At 47.6% G+C, this 18,149-nt stretch overlaps 1 protein-coding gene across 4 annotated transcripts in view; it reads left to right on the forward strand.

The window, feature by feature from the left end:
* Window positions 1–5,467: 5,467 nt before the first annotated feature.
* The window catches only part of GRM7 (glutamate metabotropic receptor 7), a 589,497-nt gene continuing 576,815 nt past the window's right edge, over window positions 5,468–18,149 (forward strand). The window contains exon 1 of one of the 4 annotated variants that reach the window (XM_077325254.1): window positions 5,468–6,257. In XM_077325254.1, the coding sequence (XP_077181369.1) occupies window positions 5,748–6,257 (510 nt within the window). In that variant the 5' untranslated portion in view covers window positions 5,468–5,747. The remainder of the gene's footprint in view (window positions 6,258–18,149) is intronic. The other 3 variants (XR_013228972.1, XM_077325252.1, XM_077325253.1) reach the window with 3 other exon arrangements.

The raw sequence follows: 18,149 nt of genomic DNA on the forward strand, positions 1-18,149 counted from the left end.
AAGCTCAGCAAATGCAGTACCAATGCCAATAGGCAAAGGGAATTCCAGAATGAAATACCATCACGCTGGGGGGGGGGGCTTAGTTTTTGTTGCCACCATCTTCCCTTTGAAGATTAGGCACAAAGAAAGGGCTTCCATAGATTACCTTAACAGATGGTCATGTTTGTATATGAGGTGGCACCCTTTCAAGTATATTAGCCTCTCGTTCGCTGTTTTAAAAGTAAATCAATATACACTCTTAATTGTGTCTGGAAATGAAAACTGGGGAAGATTACTATCATCAGATCTCATCAGATCTCATCCTTCCATTGTTGGGACAAGGCCAGGGAAGGCCAGCATGATGTCGTGGGTAAGAGCAGCAGCCTCTAATCTGGAGAACAAGGTTAGATTCCCCACTCTTCCACATGCAGCCAGCTGGGTGACCTGGGGCCAGTTACAGTTCTCTTAGGGCTGTTTTCACAGAGCAGTTCTGTTAGAGATCTCTCAGCCCCACCTACCTCTTTTGTGGGGGAAGGAAGGAAAAGGTGTTTGTAAGCTGCTTTGGGATTTCTGTAGGAAGTGAAAAGCAGGGTGTAAAAACCAATACTTCTTCTCCTTCAACAGGAAGGTACTTGTGAAAAGATTGCCGTTATCTTGTAAAATCTACAGTGAGAGTTAGTCTCTATGCTGCTGCAGTTATTGGAAGACTGGGCATTGTATTTTAGCCATGTTGTAAACCACCCCGAGATGGCAGTGCCAATGGGGACAGTTGAGAAATTTACTAATAAATAATTAAATGGTCTGAGGAGTGAGCACTTGAACAAGATCCAAAAGAATCTCAGTCCTCAGCTTGTGGCCTGGATGGTCTAACCATTTGCATGAATTGCTGTTTCTAAAATAAGTGTGTTTTACATGTCCCAATGAGAATGGCAGAGCAGCAGCCCCAAAAGTCAGCAACAGATCCAGTGGTGGTTAGTTTATATAGTAGTGAAGTTAGCCGGCTTTCCTCTCCCTCTCTTACTTCAACGGCTACCACCATCTGGACTTGTTAAGAATTGCCCACTGAGAGAACCTGGACTCCCAGCTTACCTTCCCAGTTCTGAGGCCTCTTGCTATCCAGCCTGTGATTAATATGGGGTCAGCTTCCTGTCTTGCGATCCCCTTGGGGAGTCACCACCACTGCCAACTGCCCCTCCCCTTCTTCCTGCGGTTCCTTTGCAAATGGCATGCCCGGAATGATGGAAGTACAGGGTGAGACAGAAATCTGCTACCTGCGTTAATAGTTCCAAAGCATTTAGTAAAAGGAAAATGTTTTCAGACACACTCTCAGTGCAGCACCTTCAGCAAGGGGTCCAAAAGAAAAGGGTGAAGCACAGTGCCTCTGTCCCTCACTCTAAACAAACTTACTTAGTGGGTTGTCTGTTTCCTGTCTATTTTGTTTTTAAGCCAGCTTGAGGTTGGTTCGTTCATGCACGTGGATTAAAATTTGTTGGTCTTCAAGGTGCCACTGGACTCAAACTTTGTTCTTTCTCTCTGTTGGTTACATTTTTACCCAACCTTTTCCCGAGGAGTTTATTGTGGTGTAAAGGGGCCTTCGTTCTATCTTCCCAACAACCCAGTTAGATATATTAAGATGAGAGAATGATGGGTCCCAAGTCACTCAGTGAGGGTCAAAGTTGAGTGGGTCTGAGCAGGAATTTCCGCCACTGAATCATGCTAGCTCTTGCCCCATGATTTCTCTTTCCTCTCTCCTTGGCAGATGATGATGAAGAAAAAGAAGTAGTGACTTACAAACTCCTTTCCCTTCCTCTTCCCACAACAGACACTCTGTGAGGGAGGTGGTGCTGAGAGAGCTCTCAATGAACTATTCCACAATAATAGCTCTAAGAGAACTGTGATTAGCCCAAGGCCACCCTGCTGGTTACATGTGGAGAAGTGGGAAATCAAACCTCATTCTCCAGAATAGAGTCCACTGCTCTTATCTGAGAGCCAGCTTGGTGTAGCGGTTAGGAGTGCGGACTTTTAATCTGGCATGCTGGGTTCGATTCTGCACTCCCCCACATGCAACCAGCTGGGTGACCTTGGGCTTGCCACGGCACTGAAAAAGATGTTCTGACCGAGCAGTGATATCAGGGCTCTCTCAGCCTCACCTGCCTCACAGGGTGTCTGTTGTGGGGAGAGGAAAGGGAAGGCAATTGTAAACCTCTTTGAGATTCCTTCGGGTAGAGAACAATGGCATATAAGAACCAACTCTTCTTCTACATCATGCTGGCAAATGTGTAACCTGAAACCACTGAAAAAAACTTTGTGATGATACGAAGTGATATGAACATTTTATCTGTGACACTTGGACTGCAATTGAATGTGCATGTGGGAGCAGTCTTTGATTATTCCAGATGTTTTGGTGAGTTATCCCTTTTGCACTCCACTGACTTCCCAAAATGCTGGGAGCGATTGAGGGCAAAAGAAGAAGGGGACGACAGAGAATGAGGTGGCTGGATAGAGTAGTAGGTGCAAACTTAAATGGACTCTGGGAAATGGTAGAAGACAGGAAGGCTTGGAGGTTCATTGTCCATTGGGTCGCGATGAGTCAGACACGACTTCGCACCTAACAACAACAACAACAACTTCCCAGAGGCCAGGTGTTATATAATAGAGCTGTTGAAACAGAGGGAAATGTAACACACAATGTGACCCCGAACACTTTTTCCATTTGTACTGTTTCATATTTAAAATTCAAAAACCCCTGAATCTGTGGGTGCTCAGCATGTCGTTGGAGCTTCCACAAACAGTGAGAAATCCCAGAATAGCACTACAGGCTTGAGAGGGCACTGGAGATGCCTTTTGGTTCATCATGGTAATTCTTTGTTTTATTTTCAAATATGCCAGCAGATAGATCTGTGGCATGTTCAGTAGCACTGGACACATATAGAAAACAGTGTAGGATGTTGTGCAAGAAGCCACAGGAACCGAAACACAGAAAACTAATGCAAGTGAGTCCACAGAAAGGCCACATGTGACCAACCGATAGATGCCAATCAGAGTTGTCCCTCCCTCCCTCCTCTCACATCAAACTAGCTTCAAACTGTTTCTCTGTCCCCTCTCCACAAGATCCAGTGTATCTCCTTTCCAGACTCTAATGCAACCTTTCTCAACCTTGTAACTGTGGAGAAACCTCTGAAACATTCTTCAGGTGTTGAGAAACCCCAGACGTGGTGTGATCATGCAGAATATGGTTGGGGAGCATAGCTGTGTACACACTCACAATGGGCCCCTCCCCTTCCCACCCCCTCCAGGCCCATCATTGGCCATTCAGGAGAAGCAGGTTGATATGACCATATATGGAGCTGGTTGATATGAAGCAAGTTGATATGACCATATAGGACCATACAAGCTGATAAATGTTTAAAGGATTTTAAAAATATATATTAAATAACTCCCACCCATTCAGGAAACCTTTCCAGGGCTGTCAAGAAACCTAAGGTCTCCAAAAAGTAAAAAAAAAAATACATATTGGTTGGAGCCACAATCTACAGATCCCACTCAGCTACACTTTATAATTAGTTCAGACTTCATATATAGAGTGTATTGTTATAATTCTGACCACTGAAGAAGACCCAGTAGGGTCGAAATGCGTTTGGTCTTATGTGCAGTTAGTTCTGTATAGTTTTTATGTAGTTTTTATTCTGTTTTTAAAATTGTGCACCACAATAAATAATTACTGTTTTTATAATATTTTGTTGTACAGCTCAAATTCTGAGTTCCCTACTTATCAGGAGAACATCTCTTGTCCTTGGTCTCATTGACCATGCAGTCATAGAGTATGAAAGTAGCCCCCCCCCAATGATCTTCTAGCATCCGTAAAAATACCTTTTTCTTTTTCCACTGGTTAAATGGGGGGGGGGAGGTCTGACAATAAACGGCCTTGCTGAGGATCATAAGAAGAACCCTGTAATAAAACAGAACAAGGGGATTGCATGGAATAGATGGATGCAACCCACACATAAATTAATCTTGGTTTGTAGGGAGGGTTTAAATATTGCATTTGGGAGGGAAGAGATACATTCCCAGTAATTCAAACACCTATGGCAGGGATGTTCAGGGCTTTCAAGATAACCAGATCAGCATCCCTAACAGTTGCAAAATCTACTAGCAACTAATCTCCTTTTCTGTGTGGGACACAGGACTCAAATGTACTGAACCCAGGTTCCAATCCCATTTTGGTGGGGCAGGGGACAAGCTTAGTAGCACTTAACATGTATCTATGGCATAATGCAGAAGTTTGAGTTACTCTGAAGATAATATGCCCTAGATCCAGATTCATGGCATATGGCTGTGAAAACTCCAGTAAGTGTTCTGCATGGAGTCAGGAAGACTCTGAACTAGCTACTGGTAGGAAAAGAATAAGTGATATATAAAGAACTTGGGCCCTGGCACTGAAAACAGATGATGTACTTGAGAGACTCTGATCCAGATTGTGCTGTAGACTGGTCCCATCTTCATTCTGTGTGTGTAATGGGGTGCATAAGTCACAGCCGACCTACGGTGTCCCCAACAAGGGGTTTTCAAGGCAAGTGAGAAGCAGAGGTGGTTGTCCATTGCTTTCCTCTGCAGTCTTCCTTGGAGGTCTCCCATCCAAGTACAGACCAGGGCTGACCCTGCTGAAGTTCCCAGACCTGCTGAGATCAGACTGCACCATGCCCCCTCCCATCCCACCAGTCTTCCTTAAGGCTGTCCATTGACCCTTTGATTTATTTCTCTTCTTTTAGGACATTCTAGATTTTAATGTGTAGGGTTGTCCTCTAGGAGTCCTCCTCCTCCTCCAGGACTTCCTCCAAGAAACTCAGGGCTGTGGGTCTCTCTCAGCCCCTTGACTTGGTTCACCTGCTTTGGCCAGGGGAGAACGCAGCTGAAGAATCAGGTTATTGCTCCTGATTCCCCATAGGATGAATGAAGCAGGAGTACCTCGCGGTCCATGTGTCGGGCAGTCGTCAACCCTTGGGTGGGTTGGGCGCAGCAGGGCGGAATGGAGCCCGCGGGGTGCTCGGTGCCAGCAGTCTCCCAGGGGGCTCCGAGCCCACCCGTCCGATCTGGGCCCCGTGAGATGCCCGCGCTGGGAGTGGGCGTGCGTGTGCCAGGGGAGATCCTTCGGGAGAAACATAACAGGTGGCTCGCGTGGCTTCCCTTGAAGGCGCGGCGAAGAGTGTCCCGTGGGGGCAGCGCAGCAGGAGAGGCCACCCCGCCGCGCTCCCGCCCGTGCCTCCTTTCCTCCGCCCGGGCTGCTTCCTCCAGCGCGGCCGTCTCGCCGCCTTCGCCTTCTTGCCTTGCCGTCCTGCTTTGCCTCCGCCGCCGGTTACCTCAGCCCGCAAGTGTGCGTAATGACGCGCAGGGAGAGCCGGCGAGGCTGGGGAGGCGGGCGGGCGGGCGAGAGCGAGCGAGCGAGCGAGCGAAGGAGAGGAGGAGGTGGGCAGATCGCGCGAAGGGGAGGCGGAGAGGAGCCGACCGAGCATTTAAAGCGACAGCCGAGCCTCCCCTTCGCCCAGTGCTGAGCCGCGGCAGGAAAGGCAGCGCGGCCGGCCGGCCAAGAGCGTCGACGGCAGCCGGAGCTGGAGCTGCACCGCTTCGCTTCGCCTCGCCTCGCCTGCTGCTCGCCCCTTCCGGCCCCTCGGGGGAATCCTCGCAGCGGGGAGGCGCCCCGGGACCCCTGGCCGCACCGAGCGTGGTCGGCTGCCTCCTCCGCCCTCCTCCTGCCCCCGCTCCGCCTCAGCATGCTGCCGCCGGGGAGGCTCGTCCAGCTGCTGACTTGGATGAAGTTGCCCTGGTGCCTGCTGGAGTTCCTCCTGTCGGCCGTGGCGCAGGGCCAGGAGATGTACGCCCCGCACTCGATCCGCCTGGAGGGGGACATCACCTTGGGGGGGCTCTTCCCCGTCCACGCCAAGGGGCCCACCGGCGTGCCTTGCGGGGACATCAAGAAGGAGAACGGCATCCACCGCCTGGAAGCCATGCTCTACGCCCTGGACCAGATCAACAGCGACCCGGAGCTCCTGCCCAACGTCACCTTAGGCGCCAGGATCTTGGACACCTGCTCGCGGGACACCTACGCGCTGGAACAGTCGCTCACCTTCGTCCAGGCGCTCATCCAGAAGGACACCTCCGACGTGAGGTGCACCAACGGCGAGCCGCCGGTCTTCGTCAAGCCCGAGAAAGTGGTGGGAGTCATTGGGGCGTCGGGAAGTTCCGTGTCCATTATGGTGGCCAACATCTTGAGGCTCTTTCAGGTAGGGCGCCGGGAGAGGGGGAGAGAGCTCGACTGCCTCGGCAGCAGGTTGTTGTTTTGGGGAGGGGGGGGGGATCCGGGACTGAGCCACGTCTGAGTCCCCTTTGCGCGTGTGTGCCACTGCGGGCGCTTGCATGCCTAGACAGGGAGAGAGAGGCAGGCACATGTATCCAGCAGGTATATAGGCACTAACGAGGAAGCGATTCACGCTGTATTATGTGGTGGTGTCTTTTGCAAACCGTGTGACCCAAGACGAGTCTTAGATGCTCTGCATAGATTGCACAGAAGGGGGTTATATAATCGATAGTCTATAGCGTACCTTCGACGTCCCTCTCCTCGGGGAACTCACTTCTGCCGAGGGGGAACGAGCTGCAGCGGCACGGCTTGTCCCTCCAGGCACCCTCCGGGTCCTTGCCTCGTCTTCTCTGCCCCCCAGACACCTGTCCCACCCTGCTGGCTTCTCGTTTCTCCCTCGCTCCCTTTCCGGGCTCCCGGCTCCGGAACGGCGTTGGCGCTGCCTCCTCCACGCCTGGCACTCTGGATTTATGAGCCCATTTCCAAGAAGCAATCTGTGAATGAAGGAAGGGTGAAGGGTTGGAGGCGCCAGGCGATGATCGAAAGGGATTTTGCAGGCACGCCGCGGGGGGGGGGGGGGGATGGGAGAGGATATGGCTCGCGGAAAGGCAAGAGGGGCTGCTTGCCAGGGTTTGTTTTCCAGCATGAAAGATTCAACCCCCGTCCCCCTTTCTCTGTATGCTTTGGAAGGCTCACAGATTGCATACCGCTGCTCTTCTCTGAACGATTTAGGGTCAGCCGCCTGGCAGGAGAGCGGCTGCTCTTCCTTGTGAATCTGGGCAGGAGGGGAAAGAAGACATTCCCGTTCCTCCGGCTCGTGGTCTTCTTCACGATGCTGTGTCCTCCCCCCTTTTCTTTTCACTTTCGATCCTTCTAAAATCGGGCTTTGGAGAGGTGTTTCGTTTGTGTAACTTCAGGGGGAAACTGTGGGCGTTGGTGTCTTTGGGCAACTTTCCGTTCGGCCGCAAGCGTCTCCCTGAGAGAAATGGGGAGCCTACAGTCCAGGGCTGCATCCAGTCTACGCCTGATTTGTACTTTACAAAAAATCTATCACTTGGGAGGTAAAGTCTGTAAAAAAAAAGAGAAAAGAAAAGAATTCCCCTGTATTGCAATGAAAAGCAAAGCCTCCCCTCTGTCCCTAGGACGCTTGGTCAGTTTCTCCGTGTCAATTTCAAGAGCAAGAGCGGAGAGACTCTTTCATCTCTACCACGACCCGAATTGCTGGAGGCTTTGACTCGCCTCCTTCGCGTGGTGAAGCATGGTAGAGAGAAGGATCGGGATTAAAGAATCTCTCTCTCTCTCTCTCTCTCTCTCTCTCTCTCTCTCTCTCTCTCTCTCTCTCTCTCTCTCTCTCTCTGTGGATTTAGTGTGAGCGCACGCTCTCATGTGTTGCTGCAATGCCCCCCCCTCACGTTGTGGTTGTCTTCTATTTTCCTTTTCTCTTGGCTTTCCCCTTCCCCTGATTTCCCTTCTGGGTGCTAGTGATAAACGCTACACCCCCCCCCCCCACATACACACACACGTCCTGGTTAAGAAACCAGCGTTTTGGTTCCAGGCATGCCCCCCGCAAAGCAAGCCCGTCTTCCTTCAAATCCAAATTGGATTTTGGAATTTGGATTAAAGCTTCTCCACTGTCCCCCACTCCCTTAAAAAGAAAAGAAAAGCAAGACGATCTATCTTCTAGGAAAGACGGTGGAGGGGGACGGATCTCCCCGACTGGGTACCACCCTGAAGCCAGTGCCTTTGCATCCGAGAGAGAGAGAGAGAGAGGGTTGAATTAGCCCCGGGCAGTTCAATAACTGGGTTGTTCTCCTCAGTAGGCGCTGCTTTTTTTTTTTTTTTTCCTTTTTAAAGCCTGGAACTCCGAATACAACATCGGCAGCGCTTCCTATGGAGAGTCATATAGCGAGTGGCAAAGGAGAGCGAACGAGAGGCAGGCGGGCGGGCTGCAGGAAGAACGCGGCCGCGCAACGAGCTCCCTAGCAGGGAGCGGGAGGGGATCGATCTCAGCCGCCAGCCTTTGCCCATACACTGTCATTTTGCCTCTCCTTTTCAAATGGAGACAGTTCAGAGCTGGTGGCGTGTCCCTGTGTGTGTGTGTGTGGGGGGAGGGGGGTAGGGCGAAGGCAAAGGGACGCTGAAAGCCAAGAGGAGGAGGAGGACGCTGAGCGAGAGCGCCGAGATGCACCAACTTGTAGCGCGCCCTGTAAAGTTAGGCGCTGTCCAACTCGGGGGTCGTCTCCCTCCTTCCGCCAGCGGCGGCAAAGAGCTGCCTGTTCAGCGCTCGCCTCTCTCCTCTGCCTTTTCTGAGGCTGCATCTAGAAACCGATCGCCAGGCAATTACGACAGTTGCCCTACGGTCTGCCTGAAGTGAGCAGCTGAGGGGAGAAAGGCAGTGGCTGTCTGTCTGTCTAATGGTCATTGCAGTGACAGTGGACTGGCACCTTTGGAGCAGGGCTGGGACTGGGAGCTGCTGCCTCTGGTTCTCTGGGTGGCTTTGCAAGGGAGAGAGTCCAGTTGTTGAGCCCCAGACTTCTGCAATGCAAAGAGAAGAAGGATCTGCTGCCTGGGCAGCGTTCCTGTTGCTTCTCCCCTTTCTCAGATCTCTCTCTCCAGATTGGCTTTGTCTTTTCAGCTGGGGGGCTGGGGAGATGCCTTGGGAAGGCTCAATGGGGAGCTTAGACATGGTCAGCCGGGCTGGTGACAAAAGTAGCCCCGCCACTAATAGTTCTTTCAGGAGCAGAAGGGTGAGGTTTTATTCTGCAGGATATGGTGGGCTATTGGTTTGTTTGTTGTTTTGGCATCAGGATAGTTTCTTTCCCCACAAGGGCATAACAGGATCAGAGGGGACCTGCCAGTATCAGCATCCAATAAAACAGTCCCCTGCCATGCCTTCCTCAAGTACCATGGACAGATCCATCTCCAGACTTGCCGATGACTTTCTATTCAAGTGGGATCCTTTGCAGCAGGACTACAGGACTACAATTTTATACACCAATTTCCTCCTAGTTTTGGGACCAGGTCTGCCATCCTGAGAGCTTGAGTTGAAGCCAATCACTTTTCATCCTTGAGAAGCAGACAGATCCCTCCCTCCCTCCCTCCCATCTTTAGGGCATGATTTCCCTACACCTCTTTCTCCAGGTCTGCAAACTTATGGACATCTCATCCTGAGACCTTTAGCTGAGTCACTCTCTTGCATGCATTGCCCCGAATAGATGCAGGAGGGTCTCCTGAAGGCATCTCTTTCTCTAGAAAGAATGGTGGATTTTGGCTTGTACCTTTTTGTCCTTTCTATATGGGAAGGCAGCATATTCTTACCCTGGATCTACAGTGCACAGCTACAAAGCATCCTGGTGGAGTTTCTCATAATAGCGCTTGAGTGGATCCTCCCTTTGGGACAGAAACATTAACTTGTGCTTCCTTCATGACTGGTGTCTGCTGTGTCAATGAGATCAAAATTGGGGGTTGGGAACCGAGGATGCCTGCCTAGGAAACATTTCTTTCTCTGATGATGCTGATGTTGGTTAAGGTGATGATGGTTTGTGGTGATGATAGTGGTGGTTTGTGGACTCTGGGACTGCAAAATCGCCTGCTTCATTCCCCATCATGAGCGATCCCATTAAAGAGACAAGGAAGCCCTAGTTAAGCAGCATGGCTTGAGGCTTCTTTTCCCACAAGTCCCCCCCTCAAAAAAGTAGCCATCACAACCTACTTTTGCTGAGAAATCTCATTCCCACAGTAACTAACCCCCCTTCCTGTGATAACTCCAGCACTGTTGATCTTACATAATGTGGCAAGAAGGCAGATATAATAAGCCTTTTAAAATGCAGATTCTTTGTGCAATGTTTTTAAAAATGGTCTGTGGTCTGATTTAAACCCCCCCCTCCAACCACACACACATACATACACACACAATATCCCAGAATTATTGTTCCATGAACAACCCTCAGAAGCAAGTGCCTATTTATGTATTTTTTGCTTAGCAAGGAAGGATTTGTTTTTACAAATCTGGTGGTTTTTTTTTTTTTTGCATCTGTGTTCTGTTTCATTTTACTCTTCATGTTTGCACCCTGTTGTCAACACCACCCCTCCACATAAACACACACACATGCACATAGATACACAAGAGGTGGAGAGATTGACAAGAGGCAGGGGATAGGAAGTCAACCACAAGTCTCACATTCAGCCATGAGAGGGTGATGGGAGACAAAGTATTGATATTGCCGAACTGGGTGTTGGAAGTTGTGAGCAGCAGAAAGGTATGTTAAAGATTTCTGTCATTTGAAGGTCCCTAATGAAGTTCCACTGGTGTATCTCACAGTATACCAAAGATAATCAGAGGTGCCACTGCAGAGGTTACCTACTTTGAAGTAAACTTCTTGGGGGCCTGGTTACCTGGAGGACCCATGGAGCTAACCAAGTACTGGTATCTTCATATTCACATGATGTTTGAGCTGGGCTTGAGGGGTGTAGAGAAGGAACTCTTTGTCTGGGGATCTCTGCTGATTCTCGGCAGACCTGAAGATCAATGCAAGGTCTCATAGGTGAAGCCGAGGCTGATTTCTGGCCAAATCACCCCTTGGAATCTCACTCCAAATGCAAACCCAAAAGATGGCCTTGGTGAGATTTCTCTCTCTAAGCTTCAGCTCCTTCTCCAACTGAAAATATTCTTTTGACCTACCTTACAGGATTTTGATTACTGAGCTATTTACTGGCTTTAACATGGATGAATGGTTGCTGTCAAGATTCTCTTGGCTTCAAATAGGCCCAAGCATGCTTGTTTTTGCCAATATCAAGTATACTTTCTGTGTCTTCCACCTGTCCCCATCCGTTGAGGTCATGGCAAATGAAGTCCCACTCACCAATCTGTGTTTCCTAATGACCAGTTTAATAGAACAAACTGGACTGGGCTAGCTGTATATTCACCAAAGGATCACAGTCATGTAGCAAATGCATGTCTGTACTAGCTATCTGCATAAACTAATATTTCTATGGGCAAAAGAAAGCCAATATGAGATGGCAAGGGAATTGGTGTTGCAGGTTTCTCTAGCATTATTTCATTACATGAAAATTTAGCCTACCCTCCTGATAGACTTTGCAATTAAAATACATTTATGTTGGCTTGCTGGTTCTGGGATCATCAAGGAGCTTTTATTTTTCATCAGGGAGAAATGTATATAAACAGAGGGGAAAGTGTAGGAATTTCCTCTATCCATTCATTTTCAGCTGAAGTCCCATCTTTATGGAGAAATATCTATGGGATGCATAAAAAATGCATCCTCCTTTTGATAAAATGCCTTCAGAAGAAGAAGAAGAAGAAAATATCTTTACTTTGACAGTTCTGTGCATGATTATTGTCACTTGTAGAGTCACAGCAGAGCCTTAAATGTCAGTTTAAAATATCAACAAGTGTGTGTGTGTGTGTTTATTCCTCTATATGGTTGGCAGGACAGGGCTCATTTGCATCATGAAGTTATACCCCTTGAAAAAAAATCTTAAGCCACGTCTGCACATGAAGCTTTGTGAGGTGGCAGACCAGACTGCCATTTTTGACTATAGATGGGGTCATGTTTTTAATGCTCCCCGATTCTGCAAATTAAAAAAGAAAAAAAAACAATAGGAAAGAGATACATAATCTAACTTCTCTCATATATACCGTTCCTCATCTTACATTCTGTAATTTTTACTTCTATGTGTGTGTGCCTGAGCAAGCACCATTTCTTTTTAAGCCACTACAGTTTGGAACAAGATTCATAGAATCATGGAGTTGGAAGGGATTTCCCAGGTCATCTAGTCCAACCCCCTACACTATGTAGGAAACACACAATTATCTGCCTACCCACAGTGACCCCAATTTCACACCCAGATGATGCCCCTTCCAAGAAAATCAGAATCCCTGGCCAGTCTGGCCTGGAGGAAATTTGCTTCCAAACCCCAAAGTGGTGACTGGCATTTCCCTGGGCATGAAAGAAAAGGGCACAAGAGCCAAGCACTGACACAATCTCTTCTGCCCACCCATTTATAGTCTGCCTAAATTCACTGAATCAGCATTTCTGTCAGATGACTATCTAGCCCCTGCTTTAAAAACTTCCAAACCCACCACCTCCCAAGGAAGCCAGTAAGGAACTGCTCTATCAGGAACATCTGAGTGTTTAGCCAAAAATTCTTCTGAATTAATTTCAACCCATTGGCTCTCAGATCTGCTCAGAATGGTGATTGGTCTGGTCTGCACAGACGTAGCCCATTTCTAGTTGTTCTGTACTGACAAAGAGATCTAACCAGGTAACAAGTTTTCATGTCCTTCCTTGTGAAGCCTACAAGGACTCAATTATATCAGAGTCAAGGAGTCCAGTTACAATGCTACTGAGGTATCCGAAGCAGTTTTAATTCTTGAAAGTTTTAATTCCTGAAACTCTTCTTGTCTCAGATATGCTCCTGGATGCATCTAGCTGTTCTGCTGCAGACCTACCTGGGAACCTTTGGAAACTGAGGAAGGTGTAACTCTGCTTAGATTTGCAGTATTAGACTCAGATTTGCCAGTCTACCTTAACAAAATCCTCCCAGAGTATCAAAACCAGTTTCATCCTTCCCCAGGACATTCCGTGTTTTTCCAACTAAGAGGCCCTACTCTTGCTGTACTCTTTCAATCCAGAGCATTCCAGTGGTGGCTGCTGCTTAGCTAATGTTGCTGTTCAGTAAATTTTGTATGTATGTTAGTAATGCTGAGTTTTGTTTTGTTTTTTTGGTGATCAGTGTTCACCACATGTCATAAAATGCTTAGAATCTGTGGAACCTTGGCCAGCTGCCCAAAGTTGCTGTTATGTCTGGTGATGGCTTGCCAAAGCTTGGAGAACTAGTGGCAAAGCCTATCTTTTGGGAATGGAGCTGGTTGCTTCAAATAGAGCATGTGACATCAGTGACAATGATATGCGCTCCCAATTCATGTTGCCATTGTTAGTTGAGATTTATGCCTGAACTCTGGAGCATGTCCAGTGGAGGGTCACAAAGATGCTGAGGGGTTTGGAGGCCAAGTCGTATGAGGAAAGGTTGAGGGAGCTTGGTCTGTTTAGCCTGGAAAGGAGACTACTAAGAGGTGATATGATAACCATCTTTAAGCATTTGAAGGGCTTTCACATACAGGATGGATCAAAGTTGTTTTCTGTTGGCCCAGAGGTCAGACCAGAACCAGTGGGTTGAAATGAATTGATATGAATTTTTGGCTAAACATCCGGAAGATGTTCCTGACAGAACAGTTCCTAAGTGGAACAGGATTCCTTGGGAGGTGGCGGATTCTCCTTTAGAAGTTTTTAAGCAGAGGCTAGTCACCTGACAGAAATTCTGATTTTATGGACTTAGGCAGAGTGGGAGTGGGTGGGCAGGAAGGGATGTGCCAGTGATTATCTCTTCCTTGCATACCCAGGGAATTCCTGATCACCATAGTGGGATGTTAGGTGAATTTCCTCCAGGCCCGGCTGGATTCTGGAAATTTTCGATGGGGGGAATCACTTGAGCATGAAATTGGGGTCAATGTGGATAGGCAGGTAATTGTGAGTTCCTGCATTGTGTAATGGGTTAGACTACATGACCCTGGAGGTACCTTCTAACTCTATGATTATCCATCAAAGTATGGACTTTATTTATGATATGGCATGTGTGTAGTATAGCCATGGGTTCCAAGAGTTGTCTGGCAGCCAGCCAAGAGGTGTCCAGAGCCTCCACATCTTGGCTCCTTCTTTGGAGGAACTCCAAATCCTTGGATGTCTCCCACACAAATACTAATCAGGGTCCATCCTGCTTAGTTTCTTTGATCTGACAAGACTGAGCTTGCCTGGGCTATCCAGGTCAAGGCTACGTATAGGAGCTATATGGGCAAGCCAGAAGATATACTTAATCCTCTGGCTCAAGACTCGCAAGCTGATTAGTCATCCCAGTAGGGAAACTGAGGCTGTGAGTAACTTTAGGGACCGTGTGTGTGAAACATTATCCCTAAAGCTTGTCTTCCCATATATATCTATTTAGAACTCGATGACTGAAGCCTCAAGTCATTAGCGGCAAATGTAAATGAATCACTGTCGATCAATCATCCCAGGTACAACCTTCATCACTTTGGATAAGATGCTTTCCTGCAGTCTACGGCACCTTGTGCTGTGAACCATCGAAGGATGAGCCATCAAATGAGCGCCGTCTGTGGCTACATGGGAGGCTCGATGCCTGTGGGATGTTAATGAGGAAGAAGTGACAATGAGAGATCTAGCCACCCTGGGGAATCATACCAAAGGGTTGAGAGGATGCTGGAGGGGGGCAGACAAATTTACACTGCAAAGTCCTCTGGCTTTTGTCCTCGGTAGCTAACCCAGTGAGAGCTGTCTCACTTAAGTGTGCCACTCGGAAACCTGCCCTAATTCTGCTGCTGTGCATTTCCTCTCTTTCAGTTGCTGTTTGTCCTTCTATTCTAATTATGTCTCTATACTTGCTCTCACAGACAACTAGGCCTTTTTAAAAAAAATTCCCAATAGGAATGCCTCCTTTTCCTCACTTGGTCATGGATTCTCCATCGGCCCTAGTGTCTATAAATTCTTGCCAGAGGCCGTGTGAAGGAACAGGCTTCCAAACCCTTCTTGTCCTTCAGGTTGATCTCAAGGAAGTCAGAAAGATCTGTAGCTATTCAAAGTCTGTGCCTGAAAATACCACCTCTTTCTCCCCCACTCCCTGGAGGTGCTGAAACAAGCTGGGTAACTCCTATAGTCCCCAGCAGTGACTTTGAAAGTACCTCCTAATTAACAGATTGTGCATCTCACACTCTGTACCTGTGTTGCCCTTTAGAGGCTCTGCCTAGTCACCATGCCTCCCACTACACTCCCACCAGCTAGGCCATGAGCCATCTATTGCAACTTCACGGTTTTGAACTATCATCCTTCAGGGATGGTAAGCTTAACCAATGCAATTAGCTGTTACCATTCTTCAGATAACAAGACTGAAGAGGGTTTTCCAGAGCTCAGGCTTAGAGAACTCAAAACCTATGGAAGTTAATAACACACAATCGTTTGTAGAAGCATTCAGACTGAGCAAGGGTACAAAGAAAACATGAAAGCTCACAATTCCCTTTCCTTATGCTTGGCACTTATCCAAAATGATGTTTAAACAGCAAAGGTTAACCTTACTTGAAGTAACCTTACTTCCCCATTGTTCCTCATCATATGGACAAGATGGAGTTCCCAGGTAGCCCTTGATCCCATACAAACTGCTGATACTAATGGATGAATCCTCAGAATTTATAATCTATTTTGGGGAGGCCATCCCACCTTGGGGCAATCTTGATCTTTCTTACGTTATAATAGTTTGGATTTCCCCCGCTCTTTATCTTTGAGTATCACCTTCCAGAAGAATGTGGAGTGGGAAACCATTGTCTTGCTTTGGCCAGGGCCATTAGCATAATCACAAGCTTGGTGCTTGATGGCTCCTTTCTCCACTTGCTCCTTTCTGCCTCTGGGCTCCTGAGTGCGCTCACACAGAGGATGACTGAAGTATTTAGGAGAATTCCTCAGTGAAGAGCATTGCTCTGCAGGTAGGAAAAGATCAAACAGTGATACAGTAGAGAGAGAGAGAAGCACAACAGAAGGATTGCCACTCCCTATGTTCAGCCGGTCCAGTCATTCTGTCACATTTTAAGAGAAGAGTTGGTTTTATATCTCATTTTTCACTGCCCAAAGGAGTCTCAAAGTGGCTTACAATTGCCTTCCCTTCCTTTCCTCGCAGCAAACACCCTGTGAGGTAGGTGAGGCTGAGAGAGCCCTGATGTTACTGATCAGTCAGAACAGCACTATCAGAGCTGTGACGAACCCAAGGTCCCCCCACCTGGCTGCATGTGGAGGAATGGGGAATCAAACCTAGCTCTCCAGATTAGAAGCCACCGCTCTTAACCACTATACCAAGCTGGTTCACAGTCACCTCGTGAGGTAGGGAGTGTGTGAGAGCTCTGAGAGAACTGCTCCATGAGAACAGCCCTTAGAGAACTGTGAGTGGCCCAGCTGGCTGCTTGTGGAGGAATGGGAAATGAACCCCAGTTCTACAGATTAGAGTCTGCTGCTCTTAACCATTACACCAAGCTGGCTCTCACCACTGATTTATAGTGTTTCTCTCTCTCTCTCTCTGTGTGTGTGTGTGTTTGTATGGGGAGGACAGACAGAAGCCTTCCTAGCATTTCATGATGATATGCATCTTCCCCTAGTCACAGGGCTTTTCTGCAGTGAGCCTGTCTAAGGGGAACTGTGTACCAGAATGCATTAGGAAGGCCTCAATCTCCCCCCCCCAAAAAAAAAACACTGTAAAAAAGGGGTGGTTAGGGAGGCACTTTGAAGTAGTTAAGATCTGTATGTAGTTTAGGGTTTCAGAGGCTCAACCTTGTCTTTTATTCAATGGCATTGTCACTGTTGCTGTTTTATTAAATTGATTATTTCCTTGACACTCTTTGGTTGCATCCAACCTGTGGGGCAATTCTCAGGTTGCAAGCAGCCCCTTGCAGTGGTCTCAGGAGAGAAAGACCACGAGGCACAAAATATTTTAACATTCATTACTGAATGAATGAAAAGGACCTCCCGCCAAAGAATAAATGCTGACCATATATATGCACACATGGCTTATCCAACACCTTCCATAGACAGGTGGCCAAACTGTAGCATGTAATGGCAGGGGTTTATGGTAATTGTAGTCCATGGACATCTGGAGAGCCACAGTTTGGCCATCCCTGCCATAGACCATCTTTGACAACCTTGGTATAGACAATGGGAAATATTTTGACTGGGTAAAGAGTGTGATTTTGTTAGAGAGAACAGGGATCCAAGTGTGTGCATCTAGCTCTAAAAAAGGCAGCAGCTGCCTGTGGGACAATAACACTGTGGAAAGCATCATCAGATGCCAAATAAGCAGTCTGCTGATGATATCAGGATACCTTCAGGAATTCAAAGGCTTACCAAATGAGCACATGAAGATGGCTTTTGAAAGTTAATAATTTTTATGAAAGTAATATTGATTACATTTGGGAGGGCACAGTGCTAATAAGATCAACTTGCCTAGCCCCATCTTGGGTTTTCTCCCCTTAAAATCTGTTTTGACTTGGAGGCATTGATCCATCCAGCAAAATGCATTCTAGCATCATATCAGATGCTGTTCGTTCTATTTATAGCACTAGGCAAATAGAACACAATGAATGAGAATACGAAGTGTCCTGGGTATAGGAACGTGACAAATTTTGTCATAATATTGGGAGATATGGAGCGTGTAATTAAAGCCAATTTAGGAGCGTGGCTTTTGATACAGTTGGGGCACTGGAGGTGGGTGGACATCTTGGGAAAACAGGAACAGCATGACTGAGAGCAAGCAAACTTATTTAGTAATGAAAGTACAGAAGTACAGAAGAAACCAGCCCCTTCCTCACAGATATTGCTCAAGAATTCAAGTAAAGACAGCTTTGTTTATCACAACCCCTGTCTCAGAGTTAAAATTTTACATTCCAACATCAAAGAGCTTGATCTGAGGTTATTCTTATGTTTCCCTTTGGGATAAACTTGGAGGACATTGACTTTAGCTCCTCAGCTTTCTTTGATTTTCCTTTGTTCAGATACCAGACAGGTAGCTATGAGAACGATTAAGAAACATTTATTTAGGTATGATTCTAACAGTACAACCTGTAGAGTGCAACATGCTTGTTCTATTCATTGTTCCATCAGGCCAGCTTCCCAATTACAGTTCACTCAACTGTTCCTCAATGTAGGTGTGCCTTTATGTCGGTATATCTAAATGACTCAGAGTTTTGCAAGGA

This window comes from Paroedura picta, chromosome 3 (genome assembly GCF_049243985.1).
Source record: "Paroedura picta isolate Pp20150507F chromosome 3, Ppicta_v3.0, whole genome shotgun sequence".
Classification (NCBI taxonomy): domain Eukaryota; kingdom Metazoa; phylum Chordata; class Lepidosauria; order Squamata; family Gekkonidae; genus Paroedura; species Paroedura picta.